Below are 27,848 nucleotides of genomic sequence, written 5' to 3' on the forward strand. Positions count from 1 at the left end.
GAGACACACAGATGCACAAAATATTTAGGATTTAGATCCTTAATAGTAGTAGACTCTTAAACTATCCTTGGGTCTAGGTTTAAAATTTGGGTAACAAAGCTACTCACAATGCAATATTCTGTTCAACATGCCTGTTTCCTGTGTAAAGTTAATGAGTAACCACCACACAAAAAGACCACCCCTCCATCACCTTTATAAATACCCCAATCTTAGTCTTTGACAGCAGAGGACACAGAATGTCTGAATTATCCTACAGGACCTTTGTTGGCTTTCTCAGCTTGTTGGGTTGTCTCGAAATGACCTATGCTGTTCCTCTCAGTGGTAAGAAACTGTTTAATTCAGTTGTATGTGAACTAGCCACAAATGAATGACAAACTTTTGTTCTGTCACTTGATATGCAGAAGCAAAGTGCGGATCTACTAAGTCAAGAGGCATACTTGACCGTTCTTTGAGAATAGTCGGAGGGTCAGCGGCTAGACGAGGTTCCCATCCGTGGCTGGCACGTAACTGTTTCTTAACAAATCGCATGATAAATCGTGCAATACTTTTAATTTTATTTCCAAAAGGCATGCTGTAGATATATCAGTGTGCAAAAATCTATTTCACAATCATCTACAGGTGTCTCTTAGGATCAGAGGATCGCATTTCTGCGCTGCAGCCATCTTGACAGACCACTGGCTTTTGACTGCTGCTCACTGCTTTGCAAGTGTATCCGCGTAGGTCCACTTATTCACCCATGACTAATCATAACTTTTGACCCTGTCAACACTTAAATGACCTACTTTTGAATATAACTGCTTGCCCTAGGGATTTCCTTCACAATATTGAGGCTGTAGCAGGTGAATTCAACCAAAGAAAAGTTGACAGAGGGGAGCAGAACTTCCACATAAAGACTGTAATGTTCCATGAAAAATATCAACGCACCTCTCCCATGAGCTACGACATCGCTTTGCTTGAGATCAATGGGCGCATTCACTTTGGCAAGTTGTTCTATGAGATTAACTTATGCAATATATCAGCTATAGAATCAGAGATGAATATATGTGTGTTTTCTTGACAGATGATTTCATTAAACCTGTTTGTCTGCCTCATCCTGGTGAGAGGTTTCCACCCAAGACCATGTGTGTTGTTGGTGGATGGGGTCGTATTACTGAGAGTGAGAAGCCACTTGAATAACATTGAAATAACAATTGGGAGAAAGATATCAAATATCTCATTACTATAAGGTATTAAAAAAAGTGTTCTCCTCTCTTTAGGAGGGCCACTTCCATCGGTTCTTCAAGAGGTGCATCTGGACCTGTTAAAGCAAATCAAGTGCAAACATGTCCTGCAAGCTCTTAGACCTGAGCAGAAGACCTTCACAGTCCTATGTGCTGGCCCAGAGAGAGGTCGGAGAGATGCCTGCCAAGTAAGTTGACACTAAAGTTGTCTCCCTAACAATGACATTGATTCTAACGTCCTGAATATTACACCTATATGGGACTCCTCTGGTTCAGATCAGCAGAGATGCGTTTAAGCTCTTGCAACTTTCTGTTTTGAGTTCCTATCTGCCCTCCTTTGCTCCAGGGGGATTCTGGGGGTCCTCTCCTCTGCTCTAGAGAAGATGGAAGCTGGGTGGCTGTGGGGGTCACGTCATGGGGTAAGGGCTGTGGCCGAAGCTGGAATGACAACAATATCAAACCATCATCCAAAAGAGGCTCACCTGGAGTATTCACTGATGTCTTAATGTTTCTGTCATGGATCAAGTCAAATCTTAGGAAAGGTGGGTATTGTTGTCGAGTTGGTCCTAGGCTAGTAACTGAAACAATGTAGGTTCAGCAAGAGCTGATCAATTTGCTCTCAAGCAAGACACCTTACCAAGGGTGGACTGGCCATCTGGAGCACCTGGAGTTTTCCCGGTGGGCCGCTATACAATGTGGGCTGGCTAATACCAAGTTTCAATAAGTAAGTCGAATAAATCAAATCTTTAAATAAATGACTACTTGCTTACAGAACTCAGTGTAGGTGTGGAAAGGTCCCTGTGCAGTGTACCTGATGGAGTTGTACCTGGAAATGAAGGCATTATCAAAAATCCAGCTCTTTCAGGGCAAAGCTACAACCACAATGAGTGAGTTACATATTTGCAACCAAAAGGCAAAAACTGCAAAAACTTTCACAGCAACTTATGTTTTAATTTTTTTGGTGCAGAATGTGTTTGTGGTCCATTCGAGTTGCCATTGGTGAACGTATTCTTCTGAAGTTCTTGGAGTTTGACCTGGAGAATGACACACAGTGCCAAAGTGATCATCTGACTGTGTACGTGGATGAAGACAGGCGAATAGGTGACGGAGGAAACATTAACAGAAATTATGACTTTGCTGTTCTTTTACTTTTTGCAAGTGGTTGCATATTTCACCGTGTGACCTTTCTTACCAGGGCGGTTCTGTGGCAGTCAACCACCCTCTCCAATTCTTATTGGTGGTTCCCATAGTGTCACAGTACAGTTTGTATCAGATGTAAGCAGCACAGGTGCAGGATTTGCCATCCAGACCAGTGGTGTTGGCGAGGACTTCAGTTTTGGTGAGTTTAATCTGTCCGACTGGTTTCTCCTGCTCTAAAAAAAGTCAACAAAGCTTCTTGAAAGGGACAAAACAATGTTTGAAGAAATCTGTATGCACAAGCCTGTTTGGTGACGGTCGAATTCAGAATGAGTTGTGCAATTGTAGCCCTTCCCAATCACATTGCATGGATGCTTGGAATAGCATGCTTGCTTGCATACTGTGTGCTTGATTAGCATGCTTGCTTGCACATGCCTGATGATGTTGTTTTTGAGCATTGTCTCATTTATACTAATGTTTCCACAGTTCTGTTATTAAAAAAAATGTTTCACCCTAATGGACCACTTGCACTGAGCTTCCTGACGCACTTCCGTTTGGAAATAGTACGTCTCACTTATTTCCGGTTATGTTTACTTTCAATGTACTGTGGTACAAACGCCACCTAAAATGAGTGTCCGCAATAAGATTTAAAAATGTGGCAATTTTTATTGACAGGAGAAGGGATATTCTGATGTTTACTGTGTGCAGAATTTTCCAAATTTATCCGAACATGAAGTTTTAATCCAACCCAAGGCGATTTGAGAAAGCAGCGGGTGTTAAAAATACGCCGTTATTTCACCACAGGGTGTCAGTGTTCGTCTAAACCAGTGACTGCGACGCTGAAGAAGTGTGTGAGAACAAATGAATAACATCAGTGCGAACCACGAACATCTATTTATTTGGATTAAATATTTTAATCATTCTGTGTCATTTTTCAATGTCAATCTTTTCACTATTTACATGTTTATGCCCAAAATGCTATAATATTCAAAGTAGTTGACTGTCATTCTGGCTGTGTACATTATTGATTAAATAGCCTAGCCTATTTAACATAGTTACAGGCACCATTCATTAATTCAACTATTTTAAAAGACTGGAATAAACACCAACACACACAAGCAATCCTTTTTATAGTCAATTTAATTAAAAAATGTAAACCCAACAGGTATGAGATGTCAGAAAGAGAAAAAAAACTGTTAATGGGAAGACGAGCATAGGACTGCTGCAGCTTAGTGGATAAATATATTTAGCCTATTTATTATTCAGAATGTAGAGTTGGAAAGAAACTATATTTATAGGAACATTTCATCAGGCTCAAGATAATTAATACAGAGACCATTATTCATTATTTTAATCAATTCACAGCCATATAACATGTGATAATCTGCATTCTGTATGTAGGTGCGCTGAACGCTCTAACCGGAAACTCCCATTATGTACTAACTAGAACGCGGAAGTAGTCCATTGTGCTTTCCTTAGCAGCACAGGTTGTGCCCAAATGATCTGTCAGTTTCATCACCTGGTCTGCAAAGTGTGTTAATTTCCCCAGTCAGGTTGAGAGGCAAGCTAACGTTCCCCAGTAGAATTCTGTTTTCACACTGCAGCCGCTCAGATAGGCTCCTCAGAGAGCAGAGGGCTTATCTCAATAGGACCGTTACTATAGTTACTGTACATGTCTGCCAGGGGACCATCTACCAGTGGTAAGTTCAGAGAAGGTAAGAGCTAGGTTCAAATCACCACCCTGCTACCGTCAGTATGACCCTTGCCAGACAGAAATGTGACACCATGCTGCAACGCCATTGGCTGGGCTCCATTCCACCAGTTTCTCCTTTTGTGTTTGTGCAGGAGCTGAATGTGGAACAGTGGTGCTGTTAGAGCCCAAGGTGGCTGTGTGGAGCCCCGCCTACCCGAATGCCTACAGGAACAACAGCCTTTGCCACTGGGTCATCTATGCCCCAGAAGGCCACATAGTCAAGGTAAAAACAACCCTGTAGCCCTATTGTTGGCCCAGTCAGCACCTGGTGTACCCTCTGTACAGTCATGACCTCTCTGTCCGGTCATGAATGCATGCATGCAGTGAGATTGGAGGCTCTGATCAGTTTCACTGCAAAAGAGAATGTGATACTCAATTAGACGGCAAAGAGCGACGTTGTGACGTAACAGCAGTCATGTATCGCTGGTTGTTACCTGCTGTTTAAAAATGCTGCAGATTGTTTCAAATTAAGAACCTTTCATAACTTTTGTTGTCCTGAATGATTTTAGGCATCTACAGTGCCAGAAACACCTGACTGGGCCATTCTGTGTTCATGATCATCTCACTCTGTTTGCTATATGCTAACATGCTAATTGCAATGGAGTAACTTTACTATGTGCCTTAAAGCTTGACTTTGATGACTTTGACCTTGAGGAGTCCGAAAACTGCCAATATGATTCACTCACAGTGTTTGGAGACATTGATGGCAAGGATGAAATAGGTAAAGTGCAAAAAGATGATTACAATTGAAGTATTTGATCTTGAAACAGAACTATACACTACCGTTCAAACGTTTACCGTCCGTACTTTTTATTGCTCACTAAGGCTCTATTCATTTAATTAAAAATACACTAAAACAGTAATATTATGAATTTTTCTATTTGAATATACTACATTTCTGGTAACACTATAGGGTTTAATTCTCACTATTAAATTGCTTATTCACATGCATATTACTATAGGATATTGGCTGTTTATTAGTACTTATAAAGCACATATTAATGCCTTATTCTGGATGACCATATTCCCTTAATCCTACCTAAACTTAACAACTTCCTCACTAACTATTAATAAGCAGTAATTAGGAGTTTATTGAGGCGAAAGTAATAGATAATAGTTAATACTGGACCCTAAACTAAAGTGTATTACTATTATCAATGTTGAAAAAAGTTTAATATTTCTGAGGAAACTGTGATTTTTTTGGGGGGGGGGGAGGGGGGGGGGTTCTTTAATGAAAAGAAAGCATTTAGAATAGAAAACTTTAAAAACATAAAAAATGTATTTACTGACACTTGAAAGTATTAATGTCTTTCAAAAAAATACTCTACCCAAACTTTTGAACGACAGTGTATATTTGAAAAGAAAACTAATCTGTTTTATTTCATCTTTAATAATGTAAACATTAGAGTTCACAGTTTAATGTTACATGCACTGTGTGTGTGTTACAGTGTCACACTGTTATCAGTTACACATGAACATTTTGCACTGCGGCATTATGGGAAATGTAGTTTTCAAATGCTCTGCTATTATAATGTTTGTGTTTTAAGTGGTTGTATGTGGCAGGAGCGTTCCTCCGGCTGTTCTCAGCTACGGTTCCATAATGCTTCTGCAGTTCAGCACAGACAACACCATCTCTGCCCGCGGCTTCATCGCCACCCTTTCTTTTATCAGCAAAAAAGGTGAGGGTCAACATTAGCAAAGAAATGCTCACTGCAGGTGTTTAAATGTCACACAACCAAACCTGACTTACATGTGACTCACATGTGCAAATAGTTTGCCACAGTATAAACACACTAGCTAACTAACTACTATTTATACTACCTCAAAAGGTCAACAGTAAATTTTAATTGTTTTGCAATCTATACATGCATTTATACAGAAAGTTTATTATATTATATATAAGGCTATTATATAAGACATATGATAAACATTATGTAGGGCTATTTGTATATATGTATATATTTGTATATAAACATCAAATGTAAGATTTAAAAAAAAAATCTCAAATTCATGTATCAATTTAGGTTTTCTATTGATTGTTGATAATATAATTATATGTATATAATATAGTACATGTATTTAATATTTAGTACATGATACAACGAAGGCACAATGAATACTGTTTATACATCTCAACTTACCAAGCCTTTCTTTGACACCACAGAGTCAGTAACCACAGACTTATGCTGTGTAAAATGATGACAAAAATGATAAGGCCTTGAATATTACATTTCCTCACAGATCTCCAAAAGACAGAATATCAAGATCAGGGGGAGGAAGCAGATTATGACAGCAGAGTTCTCTCGCCACATTTGCAGGCTGGTTTGTTCTTTGTGTTCTCCACTTTAAAATAGGCTCTTTGTCTCAGAGGGCCTTTAGAATGTGTGGAATCCAGCCGGAGCCAAAAAAAGTGTAAAATAAGGGAATATACACTTATTCAGAGTCACAAATGAGAATTTATCTCTGAACAGATTGTGTGGGTGTATTTGGTTTTACATAAAGGATTCATGCTTGCCTTCCACTGACTTCTCAGCTCCGTGTGGAATGCCTGATATCTTTGCTGGCTCTGGAATGGACGCCCTGAGGAGAGAAGAGGATGATGGGAAACTGCCATGGCTGTGGCACGTCAGCATAGGTCTGGGTGCAGGCCATGACTGCAGCGGGGCGATCATCCAGTCACAGTGGATCATTACTGATGCACACTGTGTCTATGACCTGTGAGCAGCCAACATGCCAGAAGTGTTGTATCTAATGGAGCCCCTAAGGGGACATGGTGATGAAAAAAACGGGATAGGCGGAAAATATATGATATTTGCATAAAACATTTGCGTTCTACAAAACTTTTGCACAACGTTTCTCGGGGAACGTTTCTTTCTTGGAGAGTGCAAAAACATTGAATAATAAGTTTTCCTCTCATCTTCTTCTTCTTCTTATTATTATTTTTTTTATCATTACCATGCCCCTTTAAGGTGCGGTCACAAAATATCAGGCAAAAACCGGTTCATTGTCCATTGACTATTGTGTAGAGATGTATGAATCACCACTCTCACAGAAGTCACTTTCAAACCAAGAAGCTTTCTGTTGGTCAGCGCTGCGAATTCGGGGTGACCAACTTGAGCGAAATCTGCATGGGGAACTTTATTGCCCTCACGCGAAACTCCACATCTTGTACGTTCTTAAAGGAACACTCCACCGTTTTTTCATATTAAACTATAGGACGAGTTGATACATACCTCTCTCGTCTCAGTGCGTGCACTCAATCGCTCTGGCGCGCGGCGACACTTTGATAGCACTTAGCTTAGCCCAGTATACTATAGTGTATATAGTACACTATAGTATACTACAGTATACTACCAGTATACTACAGTTTACTATAATGTATGGCGGAATAGCACTTGGGACTCGGGAGCACTTCGACTCTGCGCAGTAAAAAGTCACGCCTGAAAAATCCCCTCCCTCTCATTTCTGTCATTAGAACCAACGTGACTTTTTACTGCGCCGAGTCGAAGTGCTCCCGAGTCCCAAGTGCTATTCCGCCATACATTATAGTTATCCTTTTTACCCGCTTAGAAAAGCGCCACGTTTTATTTTGTGTCACCATACTTGGTTGTGTAACTACTCGTGTAACTGTATTTAAAGGGGTGGTATAATGCCCTTTTCACAAGATGTAAAATATATCTATGCTGTCCCCAGAGTGTGTGTGTGAAGTTTTAGCGCAAAATACCCCACAGATATTTTTATATAGCAAGTTAAAGTTGTCACTTTTTGAGGGTTTGCAAAAACGCACCGTTTTGTGCCTGGCCCTTTAAATGCAAATGAGCTGCTGCAGAGGGCGGGGTTTCAAGAGCTCGTGTGTGTTAGCAGCTGCTATTACCTCACGCAGACACACTAAAATGACAGAAACTGTTCTGCCTTTAATGTTAAAACGGAGTCAGACAAAAATGGAGAGACTCAAGAAGAAGTGACAACATGTAGAATGCAACAGGACGTCTCTGAATGGTTAGTTGATGAATTTATGTTGCTGATGTGGAGTTAACTATCTTCAATTAAGATATTCTGTCATGATAAATCTATAAATCGCTCATATAGGAACTGTTGTGAGATGCACACAGAGTGACTTTCTATTGCATGTGAAAAGATGGATGCTAAAGTTTGAGCTGACTCACAAATGTACTCTTATACAACAACTTTTCCTCTTCTCAACATGGACTGTGTGTTCCCGGGGGCGGGGTTTATGTAAATTCTAGGGTTAGTGATGTCACTAACCCGGGAGGAATGTCGTGTAGTCCCAACCAGCCATTTGTTGTAGTCCTTTTCTTTAAAAGCAAATATCTTCCTTTGCTTTGAACTTTGAGCGTTGTAACTTTGCAGATGTTGTTTATGCTCAAACAGCAACATTACACACTAACTAAAGTTAGAAAAGTGAAATCATAATCAACCACCCCTTTAAACAGGGAAAACGTGGAGGTGTTTGGTCACTTCTAACTTCATCTCTGTTTGGTCCCTAATGAATGAACTGGGCTAAGCTAAGTGCTATCAAAGTGTCGCCGCGCACTAGAGCGATTGAGTGTACGCACTGAGACGAGAGAGATATGTATCAACTCGTCTTAGTTAAGGGAATAACATAGTTTAATATGAAAAAATGGTGGAGTGTTCCTTTAATAACTGGATTTCGCCTGTTTTTTTTGCAGAGCAAGGGTAAATGTGACACCTTTAGGGGCTCCTTAATTTCTAGAGCCATGCACATGTATTAACTTTGAAAAAGACATTAACTTATGAATACACAGTATAGTACTTTTTATTGAAGGCACTATACTAAAAGTACTTTTTATGTTGATTTCTTTGTAGGGAAGAAAGACTTCTAAGAATTTTATCAGTGACGACAGAAGGCTTAAAGAAACAGGTGAGAAGTAACTAAATCAACATCCCACCAACAGAAATTTGGCAGGAATGTTGTTCCAGGAACTAATGTTGTTTTTGTGTCTTTAAAGAGACAGTTCACCCAAAAATTGAAAATCCCCCTTAGTAAATGAGATCTCTTTTCAGACCCGTGATGTGATCAGAGTACACGTAAACCCTTATTACAACCCATCCTCTCTCGAATTTAATGTGGCTTTGCTTCAGTTGAGCTCTCCGATAAATCTCAGTGAAAGCACGCAGCCTGTCTGTCTACCTTCTGCTGGACAGGACATCTCCCCCTCCCTCCGCTGCTGGACCAGCCAAATGTGTACGTCACCCTTCTGCCTTCACGAGTTGACCGCTGTGATGGTTACACAATAGTCTGGAGGATTTTGATATGTGTGTGTGCATTATAAGCAAACATGACATTTCACGAAAACTTGTTGACCTAGTGTTGAACTTTCTGAACTTGAATGTCACCTGAACAATATAATTTTCTCTGTTGCACATTGTGCTCTCTGTGGATCTTTAGGTGAATGTTATGCACTCTTTTTAGCAGGACATGGACAGCACAGACCTGTATGGCTAAAAATATCTGTGCTGGAACGAGCGGTGTGTGAACAACAACATGGAACTAGATTGTCACCTACTTTGTTATGTGCTGGACTGAGCAGTGGAGAATCATGCATGGTGAGGACTGGAGCTGTAGGCCTACTGTGAACTACACTGAACACTTGCTGTTTACTAGTAGGGAATGCAATTGAAGAAATACTGACCTCTAGTGGGTAAATTCAGTAATGACTCTTAAATGAGCTCTGCCCAAAACCACTAGATGTGTGCTTGTGGTGATCGAGACTGTGGCTGCATCTTTATATGCATACTTCCCTACTATATAGTAGGCGAAAAACTGTATGTGAAAAAAATAGTATGTACTAATTCACAGTAGGCTATTCATTAAGCTGTAGCAGCAAAGTACCTGAATTACTATTCCAGTGAGATTCTGAAGTGTGCATCCAATGTACACTTTGCTATCCCATGAGGCCATGGGAGAGGAGTTGTGAATGGCAGAGAAGCGACAGCTCGCTGTGTCCGAAATCACCCCATATACCCTTAAATAGGGCACTATTTGAGGGGACAGCCATTTGTAGTGGTGTCCGAAACCACAGTGGACGTTATTGAGTGCACTCATTCAATCCCACAATGCACTGCAATAAGGAGTGTACAACAAAGTGTGCACTCGACGGCTAGAGAATACCCATAATTCACTGTGACGGTCGCGCCAAATGAATTCCCGCGTCTCGCCAGAAGATGGTGCCCGCAGCTTAATCCACACACACACACACACACACACACACACACACATATATATATGAATGAGTGTAGGGGGCGCTTTCAAACACAGCCGACGTAACAATGACAACATGTGCATACACACATACTGTATATATAGCCTAGAACATACTTTTTTTAACTGTTGCAAAGTAATTACTTATTCAAAAGAATTACCTAAAGAGTATGTTATTTTGGTTGCAACCTATGACTTTCTTTATAACAATAAAAGATGTTAGGCAGAATGTCAGGCATATAGTGACAAAGCTTAGTCCATATGAAGATATTTTGAAGAATGTTGGTAGCCGAACAGTTTTGGTGACCATTGTATGAATGATTTTTTGGGGGAGAACTATGTCACTTGATGCAGCAAATTTTCACCTGGAAATGCACATTTCAGAGACCAGACAAAAAACTGGTAGTATCTGTTTTGCTAGTCAATTTCTGAACTTTTCACAGACTCATTGGAACGGTGGACCTCTCGTCTGTCAGACAAACACATCTGGGGTTGTTCTGATGGGAGTGAAGAGTTGGGGAGAACCTTGTGGTGGGATCCAGAAGCCTGCAGTATATTCTTCAGTACCAGCCGTCATGAACTGGATCTCAAAGCATTTGGACACTGAGTGAAAAAACCCTGAATTAGCAGAATTCAGTATATTTTTGTGAATTATTTTGTTCTGAAGTAGGCTACTCAAGGGTGTAGAGGCAAGGGTGTGGACTGTGGAGTTATATTCAAGCAAATTTAAGGCATGAAGAATTTTGTTTAAATGTTTAAATATGTCATTTTGATGATCAAAGATTAGTTTTAAGGAATAAAAAAAAAAAGTTGACTACAGGGGGACATTAAATTGTTTAGACAACCTTGGCTAACTTGAATATAAATATTTGAAAGCTTCAAAAATGTCATTATTACTCTAACCGCCTTGGCCTAATGTGCTGTACTTGAGGAGATTCCTTGACCCATCCCGCTGAATGTGATATCAGGCAGTGGGGTGATCCCACACCATTCACAGACACACACGAAGAACCATAGGCAACGCTCTGCTCATTTAAATATTCTATTCCTATTGGCTGAGACCACTGAGGGGCCTACGCCTGTTGGCTGCATTTCATTAACTGCCTTGGTGCAAAGGTTGGAACACAGGAAAGAGATGAACCATGAACAACTTTTACCTCACATACAGTGAACCCTGACCATATTAACTGATACAGTACATTACAGGAATAAGACTGCAGCATGGATCAAGTTCTAGTGAGTATCCCCCCCCCCCCCCCCTTTACATTCTTATATTCCATGCTTTCTTCCTCACTCTGCCTTGCAAAAAGCAATTAACACCTTGCTTGTCCTCCATGTCAGTTTCACGCTTATCTGTTGATTTTATTCTGGTTAGAATTACAGCAGTGGAAAGAAGGTGATATGCAGGTTATCAAATCAATGTTGAATGTAGCACAATATGCCAATAGTTTAGAGTTAGTTGCTCTGTTTATTATCAAATGTTTAGACGCACCTACTCTATTATTATTACTAGACCGCTTTTCACATTTTAGAATTATAGTTATCAAAAAAAGCAAGTTGTTAAATAATAAAGTTGTACAAATGAACTTAATAGTATTATATCATATACTTAATAATACTTACATTTTTTATAAAAAATACATTTTATATTTGTGTACAAAACTATTTAGAATGTAGAATAACAGTGAAGTCATTAAAACAATGCAAGTGTGGTGGTTATGTAGTGTCGACATGTTGAATTTGTTAAATTAGGATGAATTCTGTTAAATTAAATATTTAAATAATAAGTTAAACACCATCCAGTCCATATCCTGCATAAAAAACTTTAACCCTTTCACGCATAGTGGTCACTACAGTGGACAGCTATTAAAAAAGCATTTTCTTGAATTTGCACGGGTTTTTATGGCAAAGTTGCACATCTGCCTCTTCATTGGACCCTGGTGCATCATCCTATAAATTGCAACCAAGTGGCAAGCCTTTGTGTTTCGATTTTTTCCCCCTCCAAACCAAGATGGCCAAGGGTCAGTCAGACATGCCAAGTTGCTCCGGAATATCCACCCATTCCTTCTATCCTATGAGACTCTTATAGGTAAAAAAAATATTGCAGCATCAAGCAATATCTAATGAGTCATATCACAGTAAAATTTTCCAAGTTTTGATTTTAGATTGAGAGAAAACTCTGATTAATCACATGTCCACTGTAGTGGACGTCATACATCAATTGCTATATTTCAGCTACAATTCATAATTATAATGTGAATATTGTTTTTGAAACTTAAAACTTAAAAACTTAATCTGCAGTGACTTTTTTACTGTAAATAAATGTATTTGTATTATTAGAATGTAATTTTCATTGACATCGAAAAAAGTCATGTGATTACATAATGTATGACACTTGTAATGCATTACTTTATTTGTTAGATCAAAAAGTAATCTGATTTCGTAATGCATGTTACTTGTAATGCTTTCTTTACTCATAACATCAAAAAGTAATCTGATTACGTAATGCATGTTACTTGTAATGCTTTCTTTACTCATAACATCAAAAAGTAATCTGATTACGTAATGCATGTTACTTGTAATGCTTTCTTTACTCATAACATCAAAAAGTAATCTGATTACGTAATGCATGTTACTTGTAATGCGCTTCTTTACTCGTTACATCAAAAAGTAATCTGATTACGTAATGCATGTTACTTGTAATGCTTTCTTTACTCATAACATCAAAAAGTAATCTGATTACGTAATGCATGTTACTTGTAATGCGCTTCTTTACTCGTTACATCAAAAAGTAATCTGATTATGTAATGCACATTACTTGTAGTTAATTACTTGTTAGATCAAAAAGTAATCTGATTAGGTAATGCATGTTACTTGTAACACATTACTTTACTTGTAACATCAAAAAAGTAATCTGAATGTGTTATGCATGTTACTTGTAATGCGTTACCCCCAACACTGATCATTTCAGATGAGATTGAAAAAACGTATCGCTAGGTTTTCTCAGAGGAGGGCTATGATAGAAATGTGCATGTCCATCTTGAACATAATCAGAATTATCAGCTAATAAGGGTAAATCTCCATACTCTGGTGCACTGGAGAGAGCATCTGAGTGGTGTCCACAGTTGTACCTTGACAGACTGTAGAAATTTCTGATGGAATCACGTCCTCATGTTCTGATATCAAAGATACGCGATATTAGCAACTTGTATGAAGTTGTATGAAGCCTTTGCAATATTTCGCATTTATATTTTTTGTATATATTTTATAGTTTTCACATGATTTGATATAATTGCATTGATTAGTTTGTTAAATTCACATACTTTATCTGTTTGATTATTGTCTTATATTTAATACAGTATATCTTCAGTTTAAACCATAACCGCATGCTGTCCACTCAAGTGGACATCTGAAGATCTCTTTGAAAATTAAAAATAAAATAAAAATAAAAATCAATTCTTGTTTTTCATGCCCTAAGAGCAATAAAAACACATAGGAAAAAAAATCCTGACTGAGGTTATCATAATTCATGCATGAAAGGGTTAAATTTTAATATAAGATATTAATTACAATATTTAATTAAACATTTAATTTATATTTATAATTTACACATACATTTATATTTTTACTATATACATTTCATTTACCTATATTTTTATTAAATTATAATTTATATTTGCCTACAAAACTCATTTCAACCATAAACCAATTGTGCCAATAACGTGTTTAATGTGTATTTTGCAGACAGTACCTGTGCTAATTGGGATATCTGTAGTGGTGATCACGGTCCTCTTCCTCGTCCTAAACTCAAGAGGCTCCAATGGAGATCGAAAGCAAAGCAAGTTTCCAAAAACCTTGCAGGATCCTAATCTGAAATATTCACTGCCACTCATAGAGAAGGAGGTCAGTCAGAATTTAAATGTGTACTTTAAATATGTTTTTTACTGCAAAAGAAAAAATAAGAATATTGTTGCAGCCCAATTGCACTACTTGTATTTGGTTTGCAACAGGAGATCACTCATGACACTAAAAAATTCCGGTTTGGTCTTCCATCCTCGTCTCACGTTCTTGGTCTCCCTATTGGTAGGGCATTTCACTACACCTTTATCACATCAGCAGAATCACCTGACCCAATATCACCTGAGTTTCACTCGTTTTCTAAGATGGATCTTGTATTCTGTGTCACAGGTCAGCATGTTTACCTGTCTGCAAAGGTGAATGGGAATCTGGTTATTCGTGCGTACACACCAGTGTCCAGCGATGAAGACCAGGGATACGTTGATCTAGTTGTAAAGGTGTGATGCAATACATTTCGTAGTTGCAAATCATGACTGGTTATGTTTTATAGTGGGCTTCATAAAAATCCCTTTCTTCAATATCTCACATAAGGTCTACTATAAAAATACTCATAAAAACTATCCTGATGGAGGCAAGATGTCTCAGTATTTGAATGATATGAAGATTGGAGACACCATTGACTTTAGGGGTCCAAATGGATTACTGGTATACAATGGAAAAGGTAAGGAAAAATCCTCCTTTTAGTTTATTATTACTTATGAATAATCACATATTCATTGTTATTTTAGCATTATTTATACTCTATTACATTATTTATTAATACTTTGAATTAACATACAGTATATTTATATTTTCAGTTTTCCTAGTTCTATCATTTCCAATGTTTCTACACCAGTTTTTTGTACGATGCAATGCATTTAGCCACTAGAGGGCGATGTCTTATTGTTTTAAGATTACTAAATGCATGACCTGTATCCACAATGCATTTTTAAATATTTAAATGCTTCAGATGCTACATATTTCTTTACTGACATTTACAGGGCAGTTTGCTATTCGACCTGATAAAAAATCTGAACCTAAAGTGCGGAAGTTTAGACACGTGGGCATGATTGCTGGTGGAACAGGTAATGATGGACATATTTTGAGTGAGCTCCAATGTATTTATAGTAGGTTTCCAGGAATTCCTGCCAAGACATTTCATCTAAATATGTATTAATTAAAGGTGTCACGTTCATTCTTTCAGGCGTCACTCCAATGCTGCAGCTGATCAGGAGTATAACCGCAGATCCTGCTGACAACACCAAGTGCTCCATTATATTTGCTAACCAGGTCAGTCACATTCATGATGGAATTCTCAAGTTAAAAAAACAAATAGGCAATATATTACTGTAAATGGAGCTCAGTTTGCGTTTGACCTCGTATTTTTGTGTTGCTTCCCAGAAACAATATCTAAACATCCTCAGTTAAGTGATAAACAGTTTCAGACATACATAAGCCATATTTTCTCCACCAAAAAAAATAGTTCCAAAAGGTAGTCAAGGCGTCGAGCTTAAAGGGTTAGTTCACCTAAATATTAAAATTCTGTCATTAATTACTCACCCTCATGTCGTTCCAATCCCGTAAGACCTTCGTTCATCTTCGGAAACACAAAATAAAGATATTTTTGATGAAATCCAAGAGCTTTCTGAGTTTTTTCTTTTTGGTTTGTAGAACGTTATTCTAACGTTACGTTAATGTTCCCCTAATGTTATTCTAAAGTTCCCAGAACATTACCACAACCTCTTTACTCCAACATCCAGCACACCTGCGACCCATAGTAAAAGTGGTATGGAAGATGTACGCATGCATGCCTATAGTATAATACAATCTTGTTTTTATTTATTGTTGAATTATTAAAAAATAAGATTAAATTTGTCCATTAATATGTAAGATTTTCTATATTTCACGGGGTACCCAGATTTTACATTTCTTCAGCACCAAATAGCTAAAAATGACTTCAACACAATGGTTTTTCAAATATGAAATGTACTCGGACATTAAAAAAATTATTTGACTTAAAGTAGGATATCAGTACATTTATTTCTTACCACTGAATTTTACAGCGGGACATTCTTCTTTTGGTCCGTAAACGAAAAATTCTCAATTTACATCATGTTCTCTTCAAACTTCAATAAGGGTAGCCTATCAGATCTATCTGAAATCATATTTACTCTCACATCTATATTAATTATAAGTAATTATTCAACAAAGAGATCCATAAACGAACGTAAGCCAGTAATACCTTCTCAGCTCTAGCTTCAGCGAAGCCTGACTTTCAATTTTAAAAACTTGCTCCTCACACACACACACATTATATTTATATATTTATCCACGTCTCCGTACATTTTAGCTTGAAAACAAGAAAAATAAACAGAATTTTTGCAGATATTTCTAAAGTCTTATTTTAAATTATATTTTCCTAGGGAGTGTTAACACGTTATATATTTGTCATATCATAAGTACACCTTGTTAACACTTTATATATTTGTCATAACATAAGTAAACCTTATTTAATGTTTGTTAGCGGTGTTGTAAAGTGTGTTTCACTCCCACAGACCGAGGAGGACATATTGTTACGTAAAGAGCTGGATGAAGTTCATAGAAATCACCCTGATAAACTCAATCTGTGGTACACACTGGACAAGCCCTCTGAAGGTACAATAGAAACATCTAGATGAATGCTAATCGTAGAGATCATTTGACTGCCCAACAGTAGAGACGACTGTGAAGATTTTCTCTGTTCTTGTGACAGGGTGGAAGTACAGCAAAGGGTTTGTTGATGCTGCCATGATAAAAGACCATCTCCCGCCTCCGGCCAACGATGTGCTCATCGTGATGTGCGGTCCACCCCCCATGATCCAGTATGCCTGCCTGCCAAACCTCGACGAGCTGGGCTACAAAACTGACAACACCTTTGCATACTAAGTCTTCTGCCACTGATTAGTGTATTACACAAACATATTCTGTGATCATTTGTAATAGATGGTTTACAGCTTGTGAAACATGTCGAATCAATGCCAGATGTAGGTTTAAAAATAGATCTTTTGCTGAATCCCATTTGGTTTTGTTTGTGGGAAATTACCTTAGAAAAAAAGTCCAATTCAGGCCAGTAATAATGAAAAACTTTTTTTTTAAGGATAAATATCAAAGTATTTTTAAAACAGGGTATATGTACATTTCCAGAAAAGTTGGGGTGTTTTGTAAAATGCAATAAAATCAATAATCTGTGATTTGTTAATTCTCTTTAACCTTTATTTAACTGATAAAAGCACAAAGAAAAGTTTTTCAATGTTTCCAATGACCATCTTAAAGCGATAGTTCACCCAAAAATGAAAATTCTGTCATTACATTACTCAGACTCATTATGTCTTTCCAAACCCGTAAGACTTTCTTTCATCTTCGGAACACAAATAAAGATATTTTTAATGAAATCTGAGCGATTTCTGTCCCTCCATAGACAGCTAAGCAACTACCACTTTGACGCTTCAAAAAGTTCATAAAGAGATCTAAACATTAACACTAATCCATATGAATTGAGTGGTTTAGTCCAAATTTTCTGAAGAGACTTGATCGCTTTATATGATGAACAGACTGAATTTAGGGAATTTTGAATTCTCGACATGAGGGTGAGTAATTTAAGAAGTTTCATTTTGGGTGATATTTTGCAAATATAAACAAATTTTAATTTTGATAGCTGCAACACACTCCAAAAAGGCGTGTCACATCTACCACTGTCACATCACCTTTCCTTTAATTACACTTTATAATCATCACAAAAGCGAATATTTTAACCATCAAAAAAGATGATGTTTTGAAGAATGTTGGTAACCAGACAGTTGGCGGCATCCATTTTTTTTTTCCTATTATGAAAGTCAATGGCTACAGTCAACTGTCTGGTTACCAACATTCTTCAAAATATCTTTTGTGTTCAACAGAAGAAAGAAACACATTCAGATTTGGAACAACATGAGGGTGAGTAAATTATGGCAGAATTTTCATTTTTGGGTGAACTATCCCTTTAATAGATACTGTAGATAGAGAGAAAAAAAACAATGTGGGTGAATTTATTTTAAATGTGGGGTAGCAGCAAAGAAAGTACAAAACTTGTCAGCAAAAATATTTATTTCTGCACATTTTGCATCAAGTAACAGTTAAGTATTGCTGGAGGCGGATAGACATCAGACACTAGTTTCAAAGGGATAGTTCACCCAAAAATGAAAATTCTGTCAGTAATTACTCACCCTCATGTTGTTCCAACCCCGTAAATCCTTTGTTCATCTTCAGAACACAAATTAAGATATTTTTGATGAAATCTGAGAGCTGTCTCACTCCTCCATAGGCTTCTAAGGGATTGAAACTTGCTGGCCCAGAAAAGTTATTAAAGACATCGTTAATATAGTCCAAGTGACTACAGTGGCTCAATCTTAAGTTTATAAAGCGACAAGAATACTTTTTGTGCGCAAAACAAACAAACAAAAAATGACTTTATTCAACTATTCATTTCCTTCTCTCTGGGCCTCGAGTGAGTTCACGCAGTGTAACAGCGCAGCGCTTCTGGGTTGTACGTCACACGCATCACACACATGACCACAGAGAAGGAAATGAATAGTGGAATAAAGTTATTTTTGTTTACTTTTTGCACACAAAAAGTATTCTCGTTGCTTGATAAACTTAAGATTGAGCCACTGTAGTCACTTGTAACGATGTCTTTAATTACTTTTCTGGGCCGGCAAGTTTCAATCCCTTAGAAGCCTATGGAGGAGTGATCCAGCTCTCAGATTTAATCAAAAATATCTTAATTTATGTTCCGAAGATGAACGAAGGTCTTACGGGGTTGGAACAACATGAGGGTGAGTAATTACTGACAGAATTTTCATTTTTGGGTGAACTATCCCTTTAAGGCTGGAAAGTCTAGGGAAAATAATCACCATACAGACCCAGTGCTGCATTCAAAGCATCTGTTACCAAGCAGTGAGCTGCTCATTAGAATAAACCCCCCCAAAATTGTTAATGAATCTAGTAAGAACAGCTCAGCTGTTAGGTGAACTTAACAAGCAGGGTCAGAGGATCGTCACCCTCCTTACCAACCAGTGCTTGCATCATCCCACTTGAAGTGGCAAAGCATTTCGCACCTTTGAAGAAGTGATCGATAAAACCCTGATCAATCCTCACACACTTCCCCACAGCTGCTTGCAAGTTGTTGCTTAGTAGCCCGTAAATGTTTCCCTCATCATTTTGTCGACCAAAGAAGAGAAAAAGCGCGTAACAGTCTCTGCCGATGGAGGAGCAGAACTCCACCATCCTCTCGGCTTGGGTTCTCTCCACCACATCCATCCCGGCCATGCGCATGATGTCGCTGTAGATATCCAAGGACAGTTCCTCCACGTTCTCCTCCGTTCTTTCTGGCAGGTGAAAAACCTGGACCGCGATCTGGACCCGGGGGTTCTTGCTCGGCTGATCCAGCACGGCCCAGACCCAGTGGGCTCCCAACAGTATCCTCTGTTCTCGGGTCATGGCCGTGCAGTTGAACGCGTCGCTGAGATTCAACAGGCGGCTGTGCTGGATGAAGGTCATCAGAAAGATCTCGCTTAGGGTTGAAGGACTTGGGTTGAACTTGTTCTCCGGGTCCCTGAAGAGCAGACACTCCTTTGTTCTGGATGAAGCCGCCCGGATGCAGTCGCTAAAGAGGTGGATGAGGTCCGCCGAGGAGGTTTTGTTGGGTTTAGCCCATAAGGTTCTGAAAATGCTGATTTTGGCTTCATACTGGAGATATTTTTGGTTCATTCCAGCTGGTCCAGTTCAAAGTGTTGTTTCCCTTATACACTGGAAATATTGACATCATTTTATTGCATTTTCCATTTACCATTTCTTTAAGGACAACCAAAAATCTGATTTAAAAATCCAATAGATAATGACTGAAATTTAACAGAAAAAAATATTTATTAAGTTCAATTATTACAAATTAACATTTCTAGACAAAAATAAATATTTATATGATTAAAAATAGTTGTTAATGTGGTCACACTTTAGATTAGGGTCCAATTCTCACTATTAACTATGACTTTTGCCTCAGTAAACTCCCTAATTACTGCTTATGAATAGTTAGTAAGGTAATTCTTAAATTTAGGTATTGGGTAGGATTAAGGGATGTAGAATATGGTCATTCAGAATTAGGCATTAATATGTGCTTCATAAGTACTAATAAACAGCCAATATCCTAGTAATACGCATGCTAATAAGCAACTAGCTAATAGTGAGAATTGCCGTTAATAGACACTAACATGTAAAATGTCATTAGATAAAATAACTCACCAATAATATTCTTTCCTTAGTATTGGGTGAGAGTGAACCTGCAGTCGGATCGATCTTCTCTTGTCTGGTGTCCTATTAAAATAAGTGTGCGCATTTAAGGCTGTACCATCAGATAAGGACCTCCCAAATATAATGTTTGCCATTTGGGTCACGGGACATGTTGGACAAGACATCATAAAGCCCCTTACAACAACAAACCCCTTTCAACCCTTGAGATGGATTTAACAGAGGTATAGCAAGCAAACAACCATTGCTTTTACCATATTATATAGATTTGAAAAAAGATCAAGCCCAAGAAAATGCTAAACTGCTGGGCAAACAAAGATTTACTCACATCCAGTTCTACAAGAACACAATAACATGAAAAACACAAAGGTAGAGGTAGATATAAAATAAGGGCTGTTTGCATATTACACAAAAAGTTTTAAAATCATTTTCATATAGTGCATTATAAACTCTCAAATCAAAAACAAACAGTAATACAGTAATGCAATAGTCTTGAGCTGGACGGTGAACCGGTGAGATCGTGTTGCACAGCTGAAGTCCTGAAGGTTTGAGGGTGAGGTGGGTTAGGTTCTTGGCAGTTAATGTGGCTCACACTATTGCGGTGTGGCTGCGTCTCATTCCTCTCAGGAGCTCGTCTCGGCTCAGTAAGTACTGGAAGTGAGAGGAGGGGATGGTGCCAGGATTAGTGCGAAGCGTTCCACAAGTTAAACTAGTTTAGCAGAGTTAAACCTAAACTTGTCAGTAACCGTTTGCAATATGTGACACTAGGGCTAAATATTCACTTCTAGGATTTAGCAAAATAATATTAACTCTATCCCTGCCAAAGAAAAAGAAAAAGGATATTTTTTTCATTTTCACAAAACTTACATGGCCCCCAGAATATTTTGTTGTATGAATATCTGAACATACAATATATCAAAAGAACATTTTGAACAAAAAGCTGAGAAAAATCAAAACCATTTGTAAAAGACTACATCCGGATCGGATTCAGAACGATGCTCGATATATTGAGTAGATCACAAATGTTAGGCAGTTTTGATATGATGTTTAATGTTTGATTATAACATTATTTTACATGTGCATAAGCGATGTTTTGATCTGGAGACTCTTTAAGATGCGCAACAGCGCCCCCTACCATTTAACGGTGAAAAAATGGATTGCTGGAAAATTCAGTCAATGGCGGGGAAAGAGTTAAGAAACGTGAATATTAAAATTGTGTTTTAATGTGACTTTCATTTGGTCATTAAGCGTATTAGTAGATTAGTTTCGCAATTCGGGAGTCTCGGGAGTGTTAAAAATATGTAGATAAATATTGATTTCTTTCTTTACTATGAATTGTAATATTGGTAGATGTAAATCAAAAATATAAGCATCATTATAAGCATCAGGCTACAATACGTTTCATTGAAATGACGAGTCTATATTTTACATTCACAATATTCACACTGCTTAATATATTACAGAATAATATATACATTTAAGAATTATAGCCTAAACCTATTAAGAACATTAATTGGTTAATAGATACTGCAGAGTTAAAAAAAAAACCTTACTGTGAGGTTGTTAATTCCCCTGGATAAGGCCTCGATCTGCATCCCTGATCCTTTAGCGCACAGAATCTGAAATGTCAAGATATCCATCAAATATATCAACCTAAATAATGTTAACGCAAGTACAAATAAATATATTTGTATTAATAGATGGAATATTAAGCAGAAGCAATGGGTGGTAATGAAGTGCAAATAATGTGAATATAGAGAAATGTATATTAGAATGTACCTGCACAAGTGCATGAAATCCTTTCCCAGCATGCACTTCTCCACACTGTGAAAATGACCATTTGTTGGTGGCCAGATGCATGGATGACAGCAGGTTAATGCTTAATGTTTGTAAATCAAGCATGCCATTGATTTTTTTTTTTGTGTGTGTGTGTGTGCAAAGTTTGTTATCAAAATCATATTGCATATTGCAGCAAGATGATTAAGTTTTGAAATGACATACAGCCAAGAAAACATATTTATCAAGGAACATCCCTCTATGTGCTGGAAAAAACACACAATATCACTGTGATCGAGGAGGTTTATTGTTTATGTAACAATTTTTTGCGTTATATATCATTAGTCTATCTTCAACTGAAGAGGCAAGATATCTACCTATAAAAATACTCTTGTGCATTTCATTGTATGAAAATAACCATCAGATTAGTCAAAATGTGCTGCTGCTGCTGAGCATAAGTAGTCGTCTGTGTGCCTCTTAAAAATTCACCATAAATATACCATTAAATAACTCTAAAATATGCAAATATTGCACAAGATAGTACACACTGTCTTTAGAAACAGTAGGTGTTGGGTTACAAAAATGGAATACTTTTAAATCTCAATACATTTTTAACGATTCACAAAAAATGATATAGTATCATCACAGGTGAAGTGGCACTATTCTGGGAAAAGCGTTCTACTAAACCCTGTTTCCCTTGTGAGATGATGTACTAAACCCTTGGGATCCAAGTCTTTCTGCGCAGTGTCCGTACTGCGGTCTAGTGTCCGTCAATGGAGGATGCTGGGGGTGTTAGAAAATGGCACTGAACAGAAGCAGGGTGTCGTTGGGAGGTTGCCGTGGTTTTGTGGGATATGGGTGCAAGCGTCAGATCTGTAGAGCTCCCACCTGCTCCCGCCTCTCCGGGTCCCTGTCGAAGATGGGGCTCAGGCCCCTGAAGCCGCTGTAGGGCCGGTTGGCCCCGTTGAGCAGGTCCTGGGCTTGAGATGCATCCAGAGGGCAGATGTAGTCCGTGGAGTCGTCAGCGCGCTTCTTACGGTGGCCGAAACTGGAGAAGCCTATTTTACGTGGCTGAGGAACAGAAATACACAGCATGAATAACAGCGATTAACAACAGTATATCAGTACCTATCTGCCAATATCAGATCTTTTTCAAATGTCATTATATCGGCCGATATTTCATATTTAACTATGCATACATAATTCCTTTATTTTTACTTTTTTGAATTCTGGCATCTAATGCTCACTTAAGGTTAATCTTTAAAAACACTCTCACACACTTTCATACTGTTATGATGCCCAAAATTCACTTGTTTCATGTAAAATGTTTGATTTTGTTTTTTTAGTTTGTGTTTAATTTTTCTATTTAGACAGAGTATAAAAGTAATATACTCTTATAATATAAAGTTTGTGGGAAAATTCTGAAAACTACTACAGCATTTATTAATCTTGTTAATCATTAACATTTAATCTTGTTAACATTTATTACAATCATAAGTTGCATCTGTTAACATTACTTAATTTTAGTTAATAGAAATATTCATGTTAGTTCATAGTGAATTAACAAAAGTTAATACAAGTTAAATAATTAATAAAAGTTAATAAATGCTGTAAAAATATATATTGCACATTTTTGTTGTTAAATGATGTTTCCAATATGCGTTTACATGTTTGGTGGAAAAGATAGTTTTATTACTAATCAAAATAATAATAATAAAAATGTTACCACCAACTTTAATTCATTCATTCATTCACTAAATTCCATAATTAATTAATTAATTAATTGAATTGGGCTGGATATCGGCAACTATCTTATTAATAAAAATAATAAAAATAATAAATATTTGTTTACCAAATTCAATCAATTCATGAATTGGCCTGGATATCAGCAAATATGATAGGATACACTGCGATTCATCAAATTATCATAATCGGAAACGGTGCCAAATATTGAGACAAATCCAGTCCATGAATCTCCAGGATCAGTTTAAATTTTTTGTAAAAGACTCAAAATGGTATAAGGTGAGGCAAAAGATCAACAATAAGAGACCCTTTAATGTCAGTCATCCTTACCGGAAATAATTTATCTAAAAAAAAAAAAACATTCTTTCTCTTATCATGAAAAATGAATGGTTGGCAAAAGACGAAGGTGAACTAAATGTTTCGTCTAAAGCTGCATTGTGCTTAGTAAGTATGTTACACACTGTAGGACCATTCGCTCAGCACATTCCGTATAGATGGCCTAAGCAAAATCTACAGTAAGTGTCAAAACACGTGTGCTGCATCAGCTGAGCTTAAACACGAATCAGGCTGCTGAAGCAGGAGTCTGTATTTACATGTGTAAGGGCTTGCATCTTCATTCTGAGGTCTACGGTTGGCAGGGATTAAGGTGTTTCTGAAGATCTGGTCAGCAAATGTGAACTGCTTTTCTTACCCGGACTTTTGCGGTGGTGGTCAGCGGCGTGTAGTTTGATGATTCCAGGAAATCCTGTTTCTCTTGCTGAGCCTGAGAGCCCACCAGCGTGTTGAAATTAGTGGCCAGGTGCCTCCTCAACAGAGTCTTCTGCGGGGGGATGTTCAGGAGCATCGCAAGGGTGTCGGAGTTAAAACGAGGTTCCAAGATCTGACAAAAAAACAAAAATATCATAATCTGAAGCAAGAAATACATTAAACAAATATCCCAAATATTGAGTTCCGAGTAGTTTTCAGGGTTTTGCTATGAATTTGCTAGGTGGTTTTTGCTTTGGGGTTGCTAAGGTGTTTTGAGTGGTCTTTAGCATGTTCTAAATTATTGCTAGGGCATTTTTTGATGGTTTCTAGGGAGTTTTTATGAAATTGTATTGTGTTATGAAGTTCTGAGTGTTTTTTTCTAAGGTGTTGCTTGGGGCATTGCTATGGGGTTGCTAATGTGTTTTTAGCTTGTTGCGATGCATTTTCTAGGGTGTTCTAGATGATTGCTAGGGCATTTCATGAGAGTTTCTAGGGAGTTTCTATGAAGTTATGTAATGAAGTTCTAAGTGGTTTTAGCTAGGTTGTTGCTATGGGGTTGCTAAGGTGTTTTGAGTGTTTTTTAGCTTGTTGCAATGCCTTTTCTAGGGTGTTCTAGAATCTAGATGATTGCTAGGGCATTTCGTGATAGTTTCTAGGGAGTTTCTATAAAGTTATGTTATGAAGTTCTGAGTGGGTTTTGCTAAGGTGTTGCTTGGGGCGTTGCTATGGGGTTGCTAAGGTGTTCTGAGTGATTTATAGCAGGTGGCAATGCATTTTGTATGGCATTCTGACCAGGATTTAGGGTGTTGATATGCATTTGTTAGTGTTTTGTATAAGGTTACAAGGAAGTTTCGGGTGATTGCTAGGATGCTAAGAGATTGCTTAGGCGCTCCCAGTGTATTTTATGTGTTCATATGCATTTGCTTGATTGTTCTGCATGGTTACTAAGGTGTTGTTGGGCGTTGCTATAGGGTGGCTAAGGTTGCCGGTTTGCTAGTTGTTTACCGGCCAAAGTGAAAAGAACCCACAATCTTTCATTAAAGGTGAAGTAAGATTTTTTTTATGGTAAAATACATTCTCTCAACCCAGTTTACTTTTCATCATTAATATGCCATTAATTGGTTTATCGCCTCCCAGGCACCATCAAAACACTGAGAGCTGTCGGCCCAGATCCGTCAATCTCTTTCCAGCCCAACCAATAGTGCAAGTTTGGGTACAGAAGTGCAATCCAAAATTCACTGCATTTAGACCTTCAAAGATTAAACGAGTCATGAACACGTCAAAGCGAATGGGGAATTGGATGCAATGCGTTACAAAACATAAGCGAGCTCAATTGCTTACTCATGACACATAGCACAGCTAAATGTATTCCTAATATGTATTGTTATTGAAATTAGTGTACTTCTACCCGTTTAATACATGCCTTCACAAGCACCCGTGTTTGTGATGTTTCAGTTGGGTGAGGCGCAACGCGCAAAAGAGGCGTTTGCAAATATGCTTTATTTTTGTAATTCCGCTAAGTGCCACTAGTGTCGCAGAAACTATTTATTCACCTTTAATTAGTAACAGTAAGTTTGATTTGAGTTACTCACTATAAGTCCTCCATGCACTCCGCTGCCTCTCAGGTTGGGGGCGTATTCTGCCAGGTCAACTGATCTGAGCCACTCCATCACACGGTGATTGGACCACTGGATGACCTCAGAAGGGGATGTCTTGTTCTGTCAAAACAACATGAATTAGCATATCCATAATGTGCATTATTAGTCCTGGATGTGCAGAAGTAGATTGCCCTCTCTTTGTTTTCTGTTTATTTCATCCACACCTCATCTCCAGGTCTTCTTTTGAGGCAGTTGGGGTTGAACTTGTTTACATGTAGGACGTGGATAGCACACTTGATGCTGAGATGATGAAGTTGGCTGGTGACTTTCATGAACAGCAGATCATTCTGAAAATGAAACGAAAGTACCGATATTAATCTCAGTTGATACAGTACATTTATTCCAGACCTTTAATTTGATTGGCAAGGCACTAAAGGTTAACAAAGATATTTACCACTGTCAAGTACTGCAGCATTCTACCGTCCACACGTCCGTCATGAAACTGGTCTTTGTACTGCGGTAATCCGATATCATCCAGCCATCCTGTGTAGAAATAACATGGTTTCTTTATATGAGTGTAACTGTAATTCCTTGTTTATATTTTCTAAAATATCTATGTATAGAGCACTAGCAGGGTCACCTAAAAAAATAAATTAAGCAATCAATTATCACTTTATTCAGTCACAAAATCTTCAAATAAATCACTTTTCAAATTGACAATTAAAGACATTCATTTATAAATATTTATTTAATTCATGTTTTAAAATGTAGTTAATAAAGCCAGTTGTAAATGCTTTATAAAATTAAATTTAAATGTAGCATTTACTTATTTATACTATGTATATAGACTATTTATTTTTCAACTTTAAAAGGTGCTAGATTTATTAACATTATTTATATGTTAATTATTACTGTTCATTGATTTCTTCATTTTATTTTTAAGCAGCACTCCAAATCCTCCATATGTGCCACAAACAAAAAAAGAGTGATGAAAATTGATTTGTTCATAGGTACATACGTGTGACCCAGATGTGGTCGAGTTCAGAGGATTTCTCTGTGGTTTTGGTGCTGAAGGAGCGGAGAGCCAGCTGGAGCTTCTTCCTGTGTAGTGGATGTTTAATTCCCAGATCCTAAATGTGAAAATCAATTCAAAAATCAAGATGGTTGTGACAGCATATTATTTCTTTGCTAATGGAATCCATCAATATCAAGGAATGACATTTTTTAAGTGCTCAATTAAGGAAGTATAAAGTCGAACATTTAATTGAGTGAGTTTGAAGGCAGAACAAATGAGAAAGTCGCGCAGCATTACTGGCGTGGAACAGAGGTTAAAGCTGCCCTGGCAGGTAGAACCAAACCAGAATTTGAGTGGCACCACAACGACCTGAGGCGAGAGGCATGGCCAAATCATTTTACAGGAACCGCCAGGTGTTGCATGAGGATATCAGATTGTTACAACCTGAAACCACAGGTCT

General features: G+C 37.7%; 4 protein-coding genes across 4 annotated transcripts in view; 2 read left to right on the forward strand and 2 right to left on the reverse strand.

Annotated features, from left to right (window-relative positions):
- The first annotated feature begins 623 nt into the window (after positions 1–623).
- On the forward strand, positions 624–11,367 carry LOC311071246 (ovochymase-2). Its single transcript, XM_084095532.1, has 17 exons — positions 624–716; positions 808–980; positions 1,061–1,156; positions 1,257–1,408; positions 1,567–1,762; positions 1,993–2,107; positions 2,188–2,321; positions 2,416–2,559; positions 4,203–4,333; positions 4,738–4,831; positions 5,658–5,789; positions 6,352–6,432; positions 6,644–6,827; positions 8,959–9,013; positions 9,157–9,337; positions 9,566–9,699; positions 10,798–11,367. The coding sequence occupies exons 2-17, from the start codon at positions 899–901 to the stop codon at positions 10,963–10,965; spliced, it is 2,079 nt and encodes a 692-aa protein (XP_083951658.1). The 5' UTR covers positions 624–716; positions 808–898; the 3' UTR covers positions 10,966–11,367.
- A 51-nt stretch (positions 11,368–11,418) lies between these two features.
- Positions 11,419–18,454, forward strand: cyb5r2 (cytochrome b5 reductase 2). The gene is made up of 9 exons (XM_084095533.1): positions 11,419–11,590; positions 14,099–14,257; positions 14,365–14,437; positions 14,543–14,649; positions 14,744–14,873; positions 15,193–15,276; positions 15,396–15,481; positions 16,747–16,846; positions 16,944–18,454. Exons 1-9 carry the CDS (start codon positions 11,576–11,578, stop codon positions 17,114–17,116), a joined length of 927 nt encoding a protein of 308 aa, XP_083951659.1. The 5' UTR covers positions 11,419–11,575; the 3' UTR covers positions 17,117–18,454.
- A 578-nt stretch (positions 18,455–19,032) lies between these two features.
- rep15 (RAB15 effector protein) lies at positions 19,033–22,122 on the reverse strand. Its single transcript, XM_084095534.1, has 3 exons — positions 22,063–22,122; positions 20,504–20,575; positions 19,033–20,014 (listed from the first exon to the last, which is right to left on the reverse strand). The coding sequence occupies exon 3, from the start codon at positions 19,973–19,975 to the stop codon at positions 19,229–19,231; it is 747 nt and encodes a 248-aa protein (XP_083951660.1). The 5' UTR covers positions 19,976–20,014; positions 20,504–20,575; positions 22,063–22,122; the 3' UTR covers positions 19,033–19,228.
- ppfibp2b (PPFIA binding protein 2b) overlaps positions 20,504–27,848 on the reverse strand; it is a 56,164-nt gene continuing 48,819 nt past the window's right edge. The window contains exons 22-29 of the mRNA XM_084095222.1: positions 27,392–27,503; positions 26,828–26,916; positions 26,598–26,720; positions 26,368–26,493; positions 24,720–24,908; positions 23,174–23,356; positions 22,063–22,128; positions 20,504–21,160 (exon numbers count right to left, since the gene is read on the reverse strand). Of these exons, the coding sequence (XP_083951348.1) occupies positions 21,098–21,160; positions 22,063–22,128; positions 23,174–23,356; positions 24,720–24,908; positions 26,368–26,493; positions 26,598–26,720; positions 26,828–26,916; positions 27,392–27,503 (951 nt within the window). The 3' untranslated portion in view covers positions 20,504–21,097. The remainder of the gene's footprint in view (positions 21,161–22,062; positions 22,129–23,173; positions 23,357–24,719; positions 24,909–26,367; positions 26,494–26,597; positions 26,721–26,827; positions 26,917–27,391; positions 27,504–27,848) is intronic.

This window comes from Abramis brama, assembly GCF_963993115.1.
Source record: "Abramis brama genome assembly, chromosome: 20".
Lineage (NCBI taxonomy): Eukaryota > Metazoa > Chordata > Actinopteri > Cypriniformes > Leuciscidae > Abramis > Abramis brama.

What these genes read in the sequence shown, in the direction of transcription:
- cyb5r2 (XM_084095533.1), top strand. An exon ending in TGCCACTCATAGAGAAGGAG is followed by an intron (nt 14,258 to 14,364) that starts GTCAGTCAGAAT and finishes GGTTTGCAACAG; the next exon opens with GAGATCACTCATGACACTAA. An exon ending in ACTGGACAAGCCCTCTGAAG is followed by an intron (nt 16,847 to 16,943) that starts GTACAATAGAAA and finishes TTCTTGTGACAG; the next exon opens with GGTGGAAGTACAGCAAAGGG.
- LOC311071246 (XM_084095532.1), top strand. Translation starts at nt 899, where the DNA reads ATGTTCCATGAAAAATATCAACGCACCTCTCCCATGAGCTACGACATC. An exon ending in CAGAAGGCCACATAGTCAAG is followed by an intron (nt 4,334 to 4,737) that starts GTAAAAACAACC and finishes TGTGCCTTAAAG; the next exon opens with CTTGACTTTGATGACTTTGA. An exon ending in CAGAAGGCTTAAAGAAACAG is followed by an intron (nt 9,014 to 9,156) that starts GTGAGAAGTAAC and finishes ATCTCTTTTCAG; the next exon opens with ACCCGTGATGTGATCAGAGT.
- rep15 (XM_084095534.1), bottom strand. Translation starts at nt 19,975, where the DNA reads ATGAACCAAAAATATCTCCAGTATGAAGCCAAAATCAGCATTTTCAGA.